Source organism: Aquarana catesbeiana, linkage group LG03, assembly GCF_042186555.1.
Source record: "Aquarana catesbeiana isolate 2022-GZ linkage group LG03, ASM4218655v1, whole genome shotgun sequence".
Taxonomy (NCBI): domain Eukaryota; kingdom Metazoa; phylum Chordata; class Amphibia; order Anura; family Ranidae; genus Aquarana; species Aquarana catesbeiana.
In genome coordinates, this window is record NC_133326.1 from 10,695,492 (window position 1) to 10,713,180 (window position 17,689).

Sequence of the window (17,689 nt, forward strand, 5' to 3'; positions counted from 1 at the left end):
CCAATCTAAGTTCTTGAGGCCCAAAAATGTCAGGACAGTACAAATATGCACCAAATGACCCCTTTTTGGAAACTAGACAGTCCAAGGTATTGGACTGACAAGGACGTCATTCTCCTTGATTTTCTGAAACGTGGCCATACCGTGACCAGGGAGCGGTACATTGAAACACTTAAGAAGCTTAGAGAAGCCATTCGGAGGAAGAGACCAACAAGAATCTAAAAACCATTCACATTCACTGTGACAATGTGTGACCACACACATCTTCAATCAGGCAATCGGCTAATTTGGCTGGTCAGTGGTTCTCGGTCTACCACACAGCCCAGATTTAGCACCCTCTGACTTCGACGTGTTTAGTCCAATGAAAGACAGTCGTTGGGGACAACAATTTGATGGCACCCACAAGGTAAAAGTGGCTGTGAAGCACAACATTGCACCCCTGAATTTTTTCAAAGAGGATTCAAGAGTTGGATTCAATGATGGCAAAAATGCATTTCCTGTAATGGAGACTATGTCAAGTAGTACTTTTGTAAAGAGCAGTGGTCTCCAAACTGCGGCCGGGGGACAGATGTGACCCTTTGCTTGCTTTTATCTGGCCCTTGGGGCACTATTTCATTCACTAATACCAACAATGGGGCATCATTTCTCCTACTGACACCAACAAATGGGCCAAATGACACGATCGATGGGACACAATTCCTCCCAATTACACCGACGATGGGGCACAATTCCTCCCAATGACATCAGTGATGGGGCACAATTCTTCCCAATGACACCAACGATGGGGCTCAAGCACACAAACGATGGGCCCAATGACACCAACGATGGGACACAATTCCTCCAAATGACACCAACGATGGGGCACAATTCCTCCCAATTACACCAACAATGGGGCACAGTTTCTCTCAATTACACCAACCATGGGGCAAAATTTCTCCTACTGACACCAACAATGGGGCCAATGACACCAACAATGGGGCCCAATGACACCACTGATGGGACACAATTCCTCCAAATGACATCAGTGATGGGGCACAATTCTTCCCAATCACACCAACGATGGGACACAATTCCTCACAATGGCACCAAAAATGGGGCACAATTCCTCCCAATGACACCAACGATGGGACACAATTCCTCACAATGGCACCAAAAATGGGGCACAATTCCTCACAATGGCACCAAAAATGGGGCACAATTCCTCCCAATGACACCAACGATGGGGCACAATTCCTCCCAATGACACCAACAATGGGGCACAGTTTCTCTCAATTACACCAACCATGGGGCAAAATTTCTCCTACTGACACCAACACTGGGGCCCAATGACACCAACAATGGGGCCCAATGACATCAACGATGGGACACAATTCCTCCCAATGACACCAACGATGGGACACAATTCCTCCCAATGACATCAGTGATGGGGCACAATTCTTCCCAATCACACCAACGATGGGACACAGTTCCTCACAATGGCACCAAAAATGGGGCACAGTGCTTTACAATGACACCAATGATAAGGGACAATTCCTCCCAATGACACCAACAATGGGGCACAATTCCTTCCAATGACACCAACGATGGGGCACAATACCTCACAATGACACCAACAATGGGGCACAATTCCTCACAATGACACCAACAATGGGGCACAGTTTCTCTCAATTACACCAAGCATGGGGTAAAATTTCTCCTACTGACACCAACAATGGGGCCCAACGACACCAACAAGGGGGCCCAATGACATCAATGATGGGACACAATTCCTCCCAATGACACCAACGATGGGACACCATTCCTCCCAATGACATCAGTGATGGGGCACAATTTTTTCCAATGACACCAACGATGGGACACAGTTCCTCACAATGACACCAAAAATGGGGCACAACGATTTACAATTACACCAATGATGGGGGACAATTCCTCACAATGACACCAACAATGGGGCACAGTTTCTCTCAATGACACCAACAATGGGGCAAAATGACATCAGTGATGACACCAACAATGGGACCCAATAACGGGGGCACAATTACTCCCACTGAAACAAACAATGGGGCATTGATTTTTCCCACGGATGTCGGGACCTTTTCGACTCCCACTGACCACTGTCCGGCCCTCGTAAACTCTGAAGGACAGTAAATTGGCCCTTTGCTTAGAAAGTTTGGAGACCCCTGGTATAGAGGAAGAGATACTCTTCCAACATGTGAAGTTTGAGCGACCTATGCTAGGTAATAAAAGTTTTGCCCGCTTTGTACACTTTCCGTTCATAGTACATACCTTGTTTTCACCGCAAGTAGTTCCATCCACTGCAGCATCAAGCTTGGAATGACACGTGGTACCAACAGAGCACCACAGCGAGTTACATACATTCTGTAATGGAAATGGATGAATAGTAAAGAATAGTTCTGGTAAAGTTCAAGGAACCGATTATACAGAATAACAGTACATGTAGTGTAGCTGTACGGACGTTAAAAAACTCATATAGACCAATATTTAACATTTCTAAAGTGACACTAAACCCTGGTTTAAAAAAAATATATTCCAGTATATATTCTAAACTAAAAAAAAAAGTGTCTTCTATTGCTCTCACCCTCCTTTAACCCTCCAAATTCCTTTTTTTTTTTTTTTTTTGCTCCTGTGATTCGACTTCCTGTTAGGCCTCATTCACGCCTGAGCGTATTGGAGATAGTATCCGCCAGATTCTATTTTGCACTTAGATCCATTTTTGTTCAGGCCTTTAGACTCACAACATGAGGTTGGGCCCTGTGGTTTCTGTCTGGGGAATGTGTTTAGCCCTTCACTGAAGTGCAGTCATAGATATATACAAGATGCAATTTATTTGTATTTGTTATATTAATTTGTATTCTCTTTATTTTTGTTGCACGACTAAAAGTTGTTGAATCATAGGTCTCGTTATTCAATGAATTCTCCCATTCTTTCCTGAAGAAGCCATACGGCGAAACATGTAAAAAAACATGAACGAGATTTCAGTAAATCATTGTCCATAATTGGATTCATGGCCATGACTGTACTGTATGCATTACTTTTAATGATGTTGTTCATTTAATAAGATTTGTATATATATTTTTATATCTTGTTGTTTCTAATGAATCGCACCTTTAAAGTCCCATATCTCCTATATGTTTTCGTTCCTATTTTAAAAAATGCCAAAGCTCAAAAAATGCTTTAAAAATTCTGTACAAAAACATGCAAAAAACGCACATAACAATGCCTGAAAAAAAAAACGCTCAAAAACGTGATGCTCTCCATGGTCTCACTGAATGTAGAAATGTAGCCACCCTCTCTTGCTCATTCCTGAGATGGATTATGGGACTATGGGATTTGCACTTTGCATAGAGCCGTGTACATGACCGCACTGCTCATTTCAAATAAAGGAAAGTGAGGGGTGAAAGGAGATCACGGGAGACATTACAAGGAGATAGAAACAACACATTAGGAAACAATTTCCTGAAAAATAACTCACAGGGCCATTAAGTAGTGGAGGTGTATGGATTATTTTTGGAGAATAAGGATATTGTTTAGTGTCACTTTAGTAACTCTACAACTGTACTGTGATTGCAGAATCCTTCACACTAGACATGTGCAGTTCGTTCAGTTCCGAATTAGTTTTTTAACGAATTTTGACATTTCATGTTTCATGAATTCATTAATTCCAAAATTTCCAAAGTTTTACATTTCCGAATTTCCTAATTTCGATTTTCCGAATTTCCTAATTTTTACATTTCCAAATTTCCGGAAATGTGGAAATTCTAAATTTCGGAAATGCGGAACTTCGGAAATTGGAAAATTTCGGAAATTCAGAAGTTCGGAAATTGGAAAATTCGAAATTAGGAAATTCGGAATTTCGAAAATTTGAAAACTCTAAAATTTGGAAATTTCAAAATCCCAAAATAAGAATGAAAATCTGAAAATTCAAAAGAATGAAAATCCTAAAATTCGAAAACCCGAAAATCTGAAATAATAACTAATAATAACTATTAAATTATAGGTATTGGAATTTCCTTTCAAATTTGGCTGTTAGTGAACGTAACGAGTATGAATTTATCCGAAGTTATCTGAAATAACGAATGCCGTATCTAAAAGAATAGAATGTAACGATCTAATAATAATAAATAATAATAATAATAATAATAAACCTTTTTATTATTATTATTTATTATTAATTTGTTCCATTCCATTTGTTTAGAAGCGGCATTTGTTATTTTGGATAATTAGTAACTTCAGATAAATTTGAAAATTCAGAAATGGGAAAATTCGGAAATTAGAAAATATGAATTTTCGGATTTCCCAATTCCGAATTTTCGAATTTCCGAATTTTCAAATTTCCGAATTTTCAAATTTCCGAAAAAAAAAAAAAAAAAAAAAATTTTGTCAGTGCACATGTCTACTTCACACTGCTTGCATGTTCTGCCACCGCTATAACTTTGTTATCTCACAACCCTGAGATTTATAATATATATACGCTATATCACCTCTCAACCAAGTGATAATCAGAATCTTACATCAATGTCCTGGCAAAAGGTGGAAGCCGATCCATACTGAAGGCGGCATTGATGTCCAACATCATACAGGACTCCCGGAGGAACAGAGGGGAAATTAAGTAACTCCTTACTGGGGGGGTCATCCAAGCAAAGCCCCCAACCTCGGCTGTAAAGCAATAAATAAAAAATAAAATAAAAATGAATGTCACCAATAAATAAACATCCATCAGACCTATCTTGTACTCACCCCCTGCAGGGGCCGCAGGATGCCACGGGTTCCTCTCCCAAATGAGGGCAGAGGCAGCCAGGCACACAGCAACAGTCACTCTTTCTGGCCGAATGAACAGTCTAGGGTCAGTGATGGCGAACCTTGGCACCCCAGATCAGGGCCATTTTAATACAAGGGCACTCCTGGGCACTGCCCAGGGGCCTCAGGTGCATGGGGCCCCACAATAATCTTGCATTACATCATGTATGCCAACTGTCTGGGACATTCATGCTTTTTACTAAACTGTCCCGAGTTGGCCGTGTCCCGAGAAGCGTCCCAGAACCTATACTGTGCCCTCCTGATCTTAATATAGTGCCCTTCTGCCCACTTCTGTACTGTGCCCATCTGCATCCCCCCCCCCCCCCCGTACCATGCCCTTTGTGTTGATTAGTCTTTGATTTACGGAATGTTTTCCTTTTGTAAAATTGATTTTATTGAAAGTACTAATGAATCTATGTTTAATTCTATCAACTCTTCATACTTTATTTCTTGAGGTAGGTGCGTAAACTGGGACAAGCTGGTAGGGGCCCCAGTGCATTACTTTGCCCAGGGGCCCATGATGCTATTAAGACGGCCCTGCCCCAGATGTTTTGGAAACTACATTTCCCATGATGCTCATGCACTCTGCAGTGTCATGGGAAATGTAGCTCCAAAACATCTGGGCTGCCAAGGTTCTCCATCACTGGTCTAGGGGTTTGCTTTTTTTCTGAGATCTAGTGCTGAATAAACTTAGATAAGGCAGGGGGAGCTGTGAGATACTCCATTAACTCTGAACGGCAACGGGAGGACACTTTTCACTTTGGCACGACTCCTCAGGACAGTCCCTTTTTAACGATGGCCCAGAAAAGGGTCTGCACTGAGACACTATCAGAGAAATCCCAGGCCAGGCAAGCACTAGTTCTAATACAACGGTCACCAGAATCCCGCACTCAGCTCTGAATACTTGGAAGCCTCCATCCAGTATCAGGCAGATTTCTCCAGTGAACACTCCAGACCAGATCCTTAGTCAAATCCCTTTGGTTAGTTCCAGAGACTTTCAGCAAACAGCCCCCCCAGCTTTAGCATAGCTAAGACCTCGATGAGCACAGGTAGAATTTCAGCTGGGCTGCCTAGAAGGGTGGAAGCCCTTCAGGTTGGAAACTTCTCCTACTGGACAAGAACAGGGCAGCCTCAAATTCCAGACTATTTATGCACCCCCCAGCCACCTTCTGGGCAACCATTCCCCAGGGATTGGCTAAGACAACATAAATATTTAGGTTGCTGATTTGCCTTTCCAGCCCACTACATTCTGCAACCATCCAGAAGGCAGGGGGAAAACAATCAAACCTGCAACCAGTGGGCCCAGAAAAGCCCAAAGCAGTGGAGCCACGTGAAGTAAAGTTACCTAACTTTCCTTCCTTTAATAAGGCCGGGGAAACAACTCTTGTGCTGTGCTAAGTGCAATAGACCAGGGCAACCAATCCGATTCAACAGTCATTATCTTAGAGCAGATATTGCAATGAAAAAAGTATAAATCGGTTACGATGGATTTTTTCGTACTTTGCGCGTTGCTTTTTGCCTTTTAAAAACAAACGTCATCAACAGTGTCAACATTTTTATTTTTACAAATGATATGGATATATAATGTAGCACCATCTTGCCTCCATGTTTCATTGTATCTGAGTTACATACTAATAATAAAATCAATAAAGACAAACCCCCATAATTTTGGTTGGTCACTAGTGGGTTGAATCTTTTTTTTTTTCTGCCAGAAGGACATAACTAAAGGGGCCACCCCTCCGGTAGTTGGATTCCACATTTGTTTCCTTCAACCATACCTCTACATTGTGGAGAATCCATTCAGGAAGCACGATACCATCATCTGGCTTTGTAATGGAGTAATGCAATAGAGCTGAACCGGGTTCTCTGGTGGAGATATCTCATACTGGAGAAGTGCCAACCTGTCCAAAGTTCGGTTGGAGCTGGTAATTCCTTATATTGAAATAAAGAGCGACCTCCTAACTTCATTTTACATTTAGATCACAAGAATGTACTTCTTCTGTTGCTTCTATTTTGTTAATTGAATCTCCAGCTGGAGTATTTATGAAAGTCAATCATTGTGATCTATAGTTTAAAAACAGAGGCATGCAAACTATGATCCATGAGCCAGATGCTGCCCTTTGCTTTCCTTTATCCGGCCCTTGGGGCACTATTCCTCCCACTGATATGAGGTACAGAGCCTTGAAAAAGTATACATACCCCTTGAAATTTTCAACATTTTGTCACATTACAACTAATAATGTAAATGTATTTTATTGGGATTGTATGTGATAGACCAACACAAAGTGGAAGGAAAATGATAAATGGTTTTCAAAGTGTGCCATGTATTTTGACGGAACTTTTTTAAGGGGTAATTCTGATGAGGATCTGATGTAAGGGGACCCTAATATAAGGAGAAATTCTGATGATTACCCTAAGGGAAAGGGGGGGGGGCTCTGATGTAAGGAACACTCTGTTGGGGACCTTGATATATGGGGAGACTGAAGGGGACCCTACTGTAATGGGGGGACTCTAATGGGACCCTGATGTAAGGGGGATCTGATGAGGACCGTGATTTTAGGGAGAACTCTGATGGGGACCCTGGTATAAGGGCGGACACATTCATTTAACTCAGTCTCTGACCATTTTCCATATCATGTCTGCATACTCTAATCACCTCTTGTATGATCCCTTCCATCTCTAACCATCACTTGTATCATGTCTGGAGTCTCTGACCATTTCTGGTAATCATGTTTGCAGTCTCTGACCATTACTTGTATCATGTCTGCAGTCTCTGACCATCACTTGTATCATGCCCGCAGTCTCTGACCATCTCTTGTATCATGTCTGCAGTCTCTGATCATCTCTTCTATCGTGTCTGCAGTCTCTGACCATCTCTTGTATCATGTCTTGTATTATGTCTGCAGTCTCTGACCATCTCTGTATCAGATCTGCAGTCTCTGACCATCTCTTGTATCATGTCTGCAGTCTCTGACCATCTCTTGTATCAGATCTGCAGTCTCTGACCATCTCTTGTATCATGTCTGCAGTCTCTGATCATCTCTTGTATCATGTCTGCAGTCTCTGATCATCTCTTGTATCATGTCTGCAGTCTCTGATCATCTCTTGTATCATGTCTGCAGTCTCTGACCATCTCTTGTATCATCTCTGCAGTCTCTGGCCATCTCTTGTATCATGTCTGCAGTCTCTGACCATCTCTTGTATCATGTTCGCAGTCTCTGACCATCTCTTGTATCAGATCTGCAGTCTCTGACCATCTCTTGAATCATGTCTTCAATCTCTGACCATCTCTTGTATCATGTCTTCAATCTCTGACCATCTCTTGTATCATGTCTGCAGTCTCTGATCATCTCTTGTATCATGTCTGCAGTCTCTGACCATCTCTTGTATCATGTCTGCAGTCTCTGACCATCTCCTGTAACATGTCTGCAGTCTCTGACCGTCTCTTGAATCATGTCCGCAGTCTCTGGTCATCTCTTGTATCATGTCTGCAGTCTCTGGTCATCTCTTGTATCATGTCTGCAATCTCTGACCATCTCTTGTATCATGTCTGCAGTCTCTGACCATCTCTTGTATCATGTCTGCAGTCTCTGATCATCTCTTGTATCATGTCTGCAGTCTCTGACCATCTCTTGTATCATGTCTGCAGTCTCTGACCATCTCCTGTATCATGTCTGCAGTCTCTGACCGTCTCTTGAATCATGTCCGCAGTCTCTGACCGTCTCTTGTATCATGTCTGCAGTCTCTGACCATCTCCTGTATCATGTCTGCAGTCTCTGACCGTCTCTTGAATCATGTCCGCAGTCTCTGGTCATCTCTTGTATCATGTCTGCAGTCTCTGACCGTCTCTTGAATCATGTCCGCAGTCTCTGACCATCTCTTGTATCATGTCTGCAGTCTCTGACCATCTCCTGTATCATGTCTGCAGTCTCTGACCGTCTCTTGAATCATGTCCGCAGTCTCTGACCATCTCTTGTATCATGTCTGCAGTCTCTGACCATCTCCTGTATCATGTCTGCAGTCTCTGACCATCTCTTGAATCATGTCCGCAGTCTCTGGTCATCTCTTGTATCATGTCTGCAGTCTCTGACCATCTCTTGTATCATGTCTGCAGTCTCTGACCGTCTCTTGAATCATGTCCGCAGTCTCTGGTCATCTCTTGTATCATGTCTGCAGTCTCTGACCATCTCTTGTATCATGTCTGCAGTCTCTGACCATCTCTTGTATCATGTCTGCAGTCTCTGACCGTCTCTTGAATCATGTCCGCAGTCTCTGGTCATCTCTTGTATCATGTCTGCAGTCTCTGACCATCTCTTGTATCATGTCTGCAGTCTCTGACCGTCTCTTGAATCATGTCCGCAGTCTCTGGTCATCTCTTGTATCATGTCTGCAATCTCTGACCATCTCTTGAATCATGTCCGCAGTCTCTGACCATCTCTTGTATCATGTCTGCAGTCTCTGACCATCTCCTGTATCATGTCTGCAGTCTCTGACCGTCTCTTGAATCATGTCCGCAGTCTCTGGTCATCTCTTGTATCATGTCTGCAGTCTCTGACCATCTCTTGTATCATGTCTGGAGTCTCTGACCATCTCTTGTATCATGTCTGCAGTCTCTGACCATCTCCTGTATCATGTCTGCAGTCTCTGACCGTCTCTTGAATCATGTCCGCAGTCTCTGGTCATCTCTTGTATCATGTCTGCAGTCTCTGGTCATCTCTTGTATCATGTCTGCAATCTCTGACCATCTCTTGTATCATGTCTGCAGTCTCTGACCATCTCTTGTATCATGTCTGCAGTCTCTGACCATCTCCTGTATCATGTCCGCAGTCTCTGGTCATCTCTTGTATCATGTCTGCAGTCTCTGGTCATCTCTTGTATCATGTCTGCAATCTCTGACCATCTCTTGTATCATGTCTGCAGTCTCTGACCATCTCTTGTATCATGTCTGCAGTCTCTGACCATCTCTTGTATCATGTCTTCAATCTCTGACCATCTCTTGTATCATGTCTGCAGTCTCTGATCATCTCTTGTATCATGTCTGCAGTCTCTGACCATCTCTTGTATCATGTCTGCAGTCTCTGACCATCTCCTGTATCATGTCTGCAGTCTCTGACCGTCTCTTGAATCATGTCCGCAGTCTCTGGTCATTTCTTGTATCATGTCTGCAGTCTCTGGTCATCTCTTGTATCATGTCTGCAATCTCTGACCATCTCTTGTATCATGTCTGCAGTCTCTGACCATCTCTTGTATCATGTCTGCAGTCTCTGATCATCTCTTGTATCATGTCTGCAGTCTCTGACCATCTCTTGTATCATGTCTGCAGTCTCTGACCATCTCCTGTATCATGTCTGCAGTCTCTGACCGTCTCTTGAATCATGTCTGCAGTCTCTGACCATCTCTTGTATCATGTCTGCAGTCTCTGACCATCTCCTGTATCATGTCTGCAGTCTCTGACCGTCTCTTGAATCATGTCCGCAGTCTCTGGTCATCTCTTGTATCATGTCTGCAGTCTCTGACCATCTCTTGTATCATGTCTGCAGTCTCTGACCATCTCTTGTATCATGTCTGCAGTCTCTGACCATCTCCTGTATCATGTCTGCAGTCTCTGACCGTCTCTTGAATCATGTCCGCAGTCTCTGACCATCTCTTGTATCATGTCTGCAGTCTCTGACCATCTCCTGTATCATGTCTGCAGTCTCTGACCGTCTCTTGAATCATGTCCGCAGTCTCTGGTCATCTCTTGTATCATGTCTGCAGTCTCTGACCATCTCTTGTATCATGTCTGCAGTCTCTGACCGTCTCTTGAATCATGTCCGCAGTCTCTGGTCATCTCTTGTATCATGTCTGCAGTCTCTGACCATCTCTTGTATCATGTCTGCAGTCTCTGACCATCTCTTGTATCATGTCTGCAGTCTCTGACCGTCTCTTGAATCATGTCCGCAGTTTCTGGTCATCTCTTGTATCATGTCAGCAGTCTCTGACCATCTCTTGTATCATGTCTGCAGTCTCTGACCGTCTCTTGAATCATGTCCGCAGTCTCTGGTCATCTCTTGTATCATGTCCGCAATCTCTGACCATCTCTTGAATCATGTCCGCAGTCTCTGACCATCTCTTGTATCATGTCTGCAGTCTCTGACCATCTCCTGTATCATGTCTGCAGTCTCTGACCGTCTCTTGAATCATGTCCGCAGTCTCTGGTCATCTCTTGTATCATGTCTGCAGTCTCTGACCATCTCTTGTATCATGTCTGCAGTCTCTGACCATCTCTTGTATCATGTCTGCAGTCTCTGACCATCTCCTGTATCATGTCTGCAGTCTCTGACCATCTCTTGAATCATGTCCGCAGTCTCTGGTCATCTCTTGTATCATGTCTGCAGTCTCTGGTCATCTCTTGTATCATGTCTGCAGTCTCTGACCATCTCTTGTATCATGTCTGCAGTCTCTGACCATCTCCTGTATCATGTCTGCAGTCTCTGACCGTCTCTTGAATCATGTCCGCAGTCTCTGACCATCTCTTGTATCATGTCTGCAGTCTCTGACCATCTCCTGTATCATGTCTGCAATCTCTGACCATCTCTTGTATCATGTCTGTAGTCTCTGACCATCTCTTGTATCATGTCTGCAGTCTCTGACCATCTCCCGTATCATGTCCGCAGTCTCTGGTCATCTCTTGTATCATGTCTGCAGTCTCTGGTCATCTCTTGTATCATGTCTGCAGTCTCTGATCATCTCTTGTATCATGTCTGCAATCTCTGACCATCTCTTGTATCATGTCTGCAGTCTCTGACCATCTCTTGTATCATGTCTGCAGTCTCTGATCATCTCTTGTATCATGTCTGCAATCTCTGACCATCTCTTGTATCATGTCTGCAGTCTCTGACCATCTCTTGTATCATGTCTGCAGTCTCTGACCATCTCCCGTATCATGTCTGCAGTCTCTGACCATCTCTTGTATCATGTCTGCAGTCTCTGGTCATCTCTTGTATCATGTCTGCAATCTCTGACCATCTCTTGTATCATGTCCGCAGTCTCTGGTCATCTCTTGTATCATGTCTGCAGTCTCTGGTCATCTCTTGTATCATGTCTGCAATCTCTGACCATCTCTTGTATCATGTCTGCAGTCTCTGACCATCTCTTGTATCATGTCTGCAGTCTCTGACCATCTCTTGTATCATGTCTGCAGTCTCTGACCATCTCTTGTATCTGTGAAGTAACTTTTTTACTATAAGGTTTCTAATCCACTTATGCTATAATCAGTCAATATGATTAGCTATGACGCTGACTCAGTCAGCACCATAGAAGGTGCTACTTCGCAGCACTAAATCATTATTTTTTATTTTAATTATTTGTTTAATAATGTCATTATTATTATTTTTATTATTATTCTTGCGTAGCCAAAAAAAAATGCATTGAGTGTTTGCCAAGGGTTTGTTATTGCTTTATTATAGTAAATAATGAGTTGTGCAAGAAAACAAATACTAAAAATGGAAACACACAATTTGATTGGCTTTAGTTAATTATAGAACAAACTACAAATAAGGACAAAAGAAGATGATAAATAAGCAAATGTAAAATTTCATAATTACATTTTTTCACACTGTGGCGTGCATGAAATTATTATTTTTTTTTTTTGGCCTAATTCATCCCTATAAAAGGATGTCCGGGAGCGTTGATCTGCGGGGCGATCGTTCATATCCCCAGGCCGTTCTTCACAGTTATCGCTGATGTGATGTGGCAGGAAGTGGCCGATTCTCATGTTTGTGTTTGGAAACTTTAGAGGAAGTGAGTAGGGGGGAGTTGGGGTGAGAGGGTGGTGAGTGTCCTGCCGGTTTTGGGGGGGGGGGGGGGGTTGCGTAGGCCGATCACCAAGGATTTACATTTGTGTAAATAGAGGCGATAAAATTAGAAGACATTTCGCTGACAAAACAGAGAAAATGAGCTGAATTGTATTTCATTGCCAGCTGGGAAATGTAACTTTATAGGGAAGCCGACATACAACCCGGAGCAGAATAAGGACTTGTAAATGTTCTGATTGATCGTTTATCAGTTAAAGATGAATATTTATACACGTTTGAGACCAGAGATCTGCAGACTGCCAGAGCGGAACCTTTGTACATACATACGGCTTCCCTCGCATTTAAAGTTGAACTAAACTCTCTTAACCACTTAAGGACCGGAAGGATTTACCCCCTCAATGACCAGGCCATATTTTTTTGCGATACGGCACTGCGTCGCTTGAACTGACAATTGCGCGGTCGTGCGACGCTGTACTCAAACAAAATTTGACGTCTTTTTTTTCCCCCCACAAATAGAGCTTTCTTCTGGTGGTATTTGATCACCTCTGCGGTTTTTATCTTTTGTGCTATAAACAAAAAAGCCTGACAATTTTGAAAAAAAAAAATAATAATTTTTTTCCTTTTTGCTATAATAAATATCCCAAAAAAAAAATTCTTAATCAGTTTAGGTATTCTACATATTTTTGGTAAAAAAAAATCGCAAGAGCTTTTTGCTACTTTTTGCTATAATAAATATCCCCCCCCCCCCCAAAAAAAAAACAAAAAAAAAAAACAAATTTCTTCATCAGTTTAGGCCGATATATATTCTTCTACATATTTTTGGTTAAAACATTTTTTTTTAAATTTCCCTAAGGAACTCCCTGAATAAGTTTGATGTTATCTGTCTAGATGGCTTCAATCTATGACTTGGGTATCATGTCAACCAATGGGTACTGTGTACTTTGTAATACTGGATATTGTTATTCTTTTTTTTCGTGTGTCATGTATACTCCGAGTGAGCGGGGGGGGGGGGGGGGGGGGGTAGTGGGATAAAGGGGGGAGTTTGTTGAAGGGGGGTGGTCTGGGGTTTGTTTTTTTGGGGGGGTTTTGGTTTGTTGTGATTTTTCTTTTTGTGGTTTTGTCTGTATCGTGTCAATGTTGTTTTCATATAAAACAATAAAAAGGACTTGATTTAAAAAAAAAAAAAAAAAAAAAAAAACCACAATAAGGCGTATATTGATTGATTTGCGCAAAAGTTATCGCGTCTGCAAACTATGGGATGGATTTAGGGACTTTTTTTAAAATTGTTTTTACTAGTAATGGCGGCGATCTGCGATTTTTAGCGGTACTGCGACGTTGCGGTGGACAATTCTGACCCCAAATTACACTTTTTGCGGACCAGTGGCATTATTACATTGATCAGAGCTATAAAAATGCACTGATCAATGAAACAATGACACTGGCAGGGAAGGGGTCTACACTAGGGGGCGATCAAGGGGTTAACTGGGTTCCCTGGGTGTGTTATAACTTTGGGGGAGGGGGGGGGGGTGGGCTGCCAGGGACATGACAGAGATCACCGCTCCCGATGTCTGGGAACAGTCGATCTCTGTCATGTCCCCTTGTCGGAACGGGGATTTGCATTGTTTACAAAAGGTAGATCCCTGTTCTGCCTCTGTACTAGGTGATCGCGGGTCGCCGGCAGACATTGAGTCCACCCGACTCCACGGGAAGGCTCCAGCAGTGTGCAGCGGCGCGCGCCCCCCCCCCCCCCGCAACTACACCTGCGCAAGCCGCCGTACGGCTACGGAGATTCACGCAGGAGAGCCAACCTCCTCGGCTGGTCGGCAAGTAGATAACCAACATGAACTATTTTTAATCCTTAGGCTGCTAGTATTAGTAAATAGATAGGAAGGGAGATTATATTTACTTGTTTTCCTCAGTTGCTTCCTGGTTTGTGGCCTAGACCAAAATGAAGTCAAAACCGATGGAGGTTTAAACCATTCCTTACTCTATCCAAAACGGTTTAGCCATCCTTGAATCTGATGTGTTTGGGAGGCTTCTGGTGTGAATGGGGGACCCTGATGTATGGGGAGACCCTGATGTATGGGGGGACCCGATGTATGGGGGAACCCTGATGTATGGGGGGACCCGATGTATGGGGGAACCCTGATGTATGGGGGGACCCCGATGTATGGGGGGACCCTGGTGTATGGGGGGACCCCGATGTATGGGGGGGGACCCTGATGTATGGGGGAACCCTGATGTATGGGGGGACCCCAATGTATGGGGAACCCTGATGTATAGGGGGACCCTGATGTATGGGGGACCCGATGTATGGGGTGCCCCCGATGTATGGGGGGACCCCGATGTATGGGGGGACCCTGATGTATGGGGGAACCCTGATGATGTAGGGGGGACTCTAATATATAAGGGGGGCTATGAAATGATGGGGGAGCTCCTGATATAAAAGGTGGGCTCTGATGTTAAAGGAAAGCTCTGATGTGATAGAGAAGGGGGCCTTCTGATGTGAAGGGGGAACTATGAAGGGACCCCTGATGCAAGGGGAACTCTGATACGTAAAGAGGGGCTATGAAGAGATAAGGGGGCTTCTGATGTGAAATAGGGACTCTAATCTTAAAGAAGAGCTCTGGTGTGATTGGGGGGGGAGGGGGTTCTGATGTGATGGGAGGGGGAGGGCTTCTGATGTGAAGGGAGAAGTCTGAAGGGAACCCTGGTGTAAAGGGACTCTGATTTGTAAGGGGAGCTCTGATGTGATCTGGGAGGGGCTTCTGATTTGAAGGGAGAACTCTGAAGAGAACCCTGATGTAAGAGGGACTCTGATATATAAGGGGGGCTATGAAGTGATGGGGGGGCTTCTGTTATGAATGGTGGACTCCACAGGAATGCATACAGGGTGCGCTGGGTGTGCGTGGGCACACCCTAATCACCCTGTGCGGCACAGATTTCCCTTGCTGCCCGGGCCCCCCCCCTATGCTGCAGTGGATCGTTTCAGGATAGAGAGCGTGGGAAGGGGCCCGGTTAATATGTAATTTACTGGCTCCTTCTTTTCTGAATGAACACCGATCACTCCTGTGTCCATGTATAAACTGAAGCATAGGAAGTTGTGTTTATTATGCTTCAGTTTGAGTGAACTGTTCAAATAGTTTCAGAATGAACAGGAAGCTGCTCAGCACAGAGCACTTCACATTCATTCACTGTCCAGTGCAGCTGAGGCTGCAAACAAAGGGACCATATTGTGTTGATTCATTCAGGTAAACTGTATTCATTCATTTATAGGGAGACCCCCGATCAGTAAAATGTAACACATGCAGACTAATTGAGGGCGAATTCCACCGTTACGCCGGTGAGCAGTTCTAGTCAATGATTAGGCACACAGACGTGCCAAGGTCACCTATCGGTCCCATGACAAAGTCAGTGCATTAGCATTGATGGGTGAAGCCAGTCAAGCAGTGCAGGAGAAATTGTTTAGTGACCTTCACACAGAGAAGCTCCTCCGGCCTCTGAGGGCTCATTCATATTGGAAATGAAGGGATGTACGGGTATTGTGCATTTTCACTGAGCACATACTTTACGTTATCATTTCAGTCATTTTTTATGTGACTTTTACATTTCTACATGCTTGCTGTCAACATATTTTTGTTCTTGTGTAAGATGTGAGATTTCCCTCTAGAGGTAGATTAGCTATTTTATTAACTTGCCCTAAAGCAGGTCTGACCCAGCAGACAGCGGCGTAGCTAACTAAGAGGCTGAACGTACACAGAGGACGGAACGCTCCCCAGTATGGACACTCCAGCTTCAGTAAAGCTCCCTCCATATGAGAGATTCATATACCAATGTTTCCAGGACAGGACTGGCGGGGGGTTGGGGGGGGGCTGCTGCCCTAGGCACAGTGTCTTATGTGTTGGGGAGAACATAGAGTATATTCAACCAAGCTGAGAGCCTTCCCTCACCCCTTTTTTGTCCTTTACTGACCCGCCATCAAGATGCCCTACCTGACAGAAGGAGCTTGAGCAGAGGAGCGTGATGTCCCCAGTGGTGAGGTCCATTGCCTGCACTTGTGGCGTACTTAGGGGGTGTGGTCTGCACCAGTTACTAGCACTCTGGGGGTACCCAGACATTTTGTTGTGCTCCATACAACTATCAGACAGACAGAAGCAGCTCTGTAGTGCTAGTGTCATGGATCCATCTGCAGATGCCAATCATGGGCGCCCACATTAAAGCGGGGGGGGGGGGGCAGTATGGCTTCTTCATCTGGGGCACTGGGTGACCTTGCTCTGCCACTGCCTGTTCCTGAAATGAATCGGCCATTTGTTGAGCGGAGATTGTAAAGGGTGTCAAATGGCATTCCCCAGAGTGCCTCTGTTCTGAATTTTGAAAATTAATTTCTTCACAATGCCTTATAGATACAGAGATGAATGGGGGCTTGATTAAAAGTGTTTTATTGATTGATTAGAATATTTAAATGCTTTATTGTGTAGGATATGGACGCAGCTGCACTTTAACCTACAGTAGTTACAAATTATTTATACTATATATATATACAGTTAGGTTCATATATATTTGGACACAGGCACAATTTAATATTTCCTTCAGGTATTTCAGAAAACATATTCAAGCTGTAGTTATATAATGGATATGGGCTGAAAGTGCACACTCTCAGGTTTAATGTGAGGGTATGTACATCCTAATCGAAGGAAGGGATTAGAAATTGCAGCTCTTAAGAATAGCCATACCCCTTTTTCAATTGACCAAAAGTAATTGGACAATTGAATTAAAAGCTGTTTCATGGCCAGGTGTGGGCTACTCCTTCATTATTTCTTCAACAATTAAGCAGGTAAAAAGGTCTGGAGTTGATTCTTAGTGTGATATTTGCATTTGGAATCTATTGCTGTGAACCTACATCATGCGTTCAAAGGAGCTGTCCATGCAAGTGAAACAGGCCCTTGTAAGGCTTCAAAAACAAATCCATCAGAGAGATAGCAGCAACATTAGGAGTGGCCAAATCAAGTGTTTGGTACATTCTGAGGAAAGTAGAATGCACTGGTGAGATCAGCAACATAAAAAGGCCTGGACGTCCA

At 43.7% G+C, this 17,689-nt stretch overlaps 1 protein-coding gene across 1 annotated transcript in view; it reads right to left on the reverse strand.

Moving 5' to 3' along the window:
• The window catches only part of ADAMTS7 (ADAM metallopeptidase with thrombospondin type 1 motif 7), a gene marked incomplete at its 3' end in the record, with an annotated part of 160,795 nt that overhangs the window by 67,329 nt on the left and 75,777 nt on the right, over nt 1-17,689 (reverse strand). Inside the window, 2 exon segments of the mRNA XM_073618259.1 lie at nt 2,284-2,376; nt 4,530-4,674. Of these exon segments, the coding sequence (XP_073474360.1) occupies nt 2,284-2,376; nt 4,530-4,674 (238 nt within the window).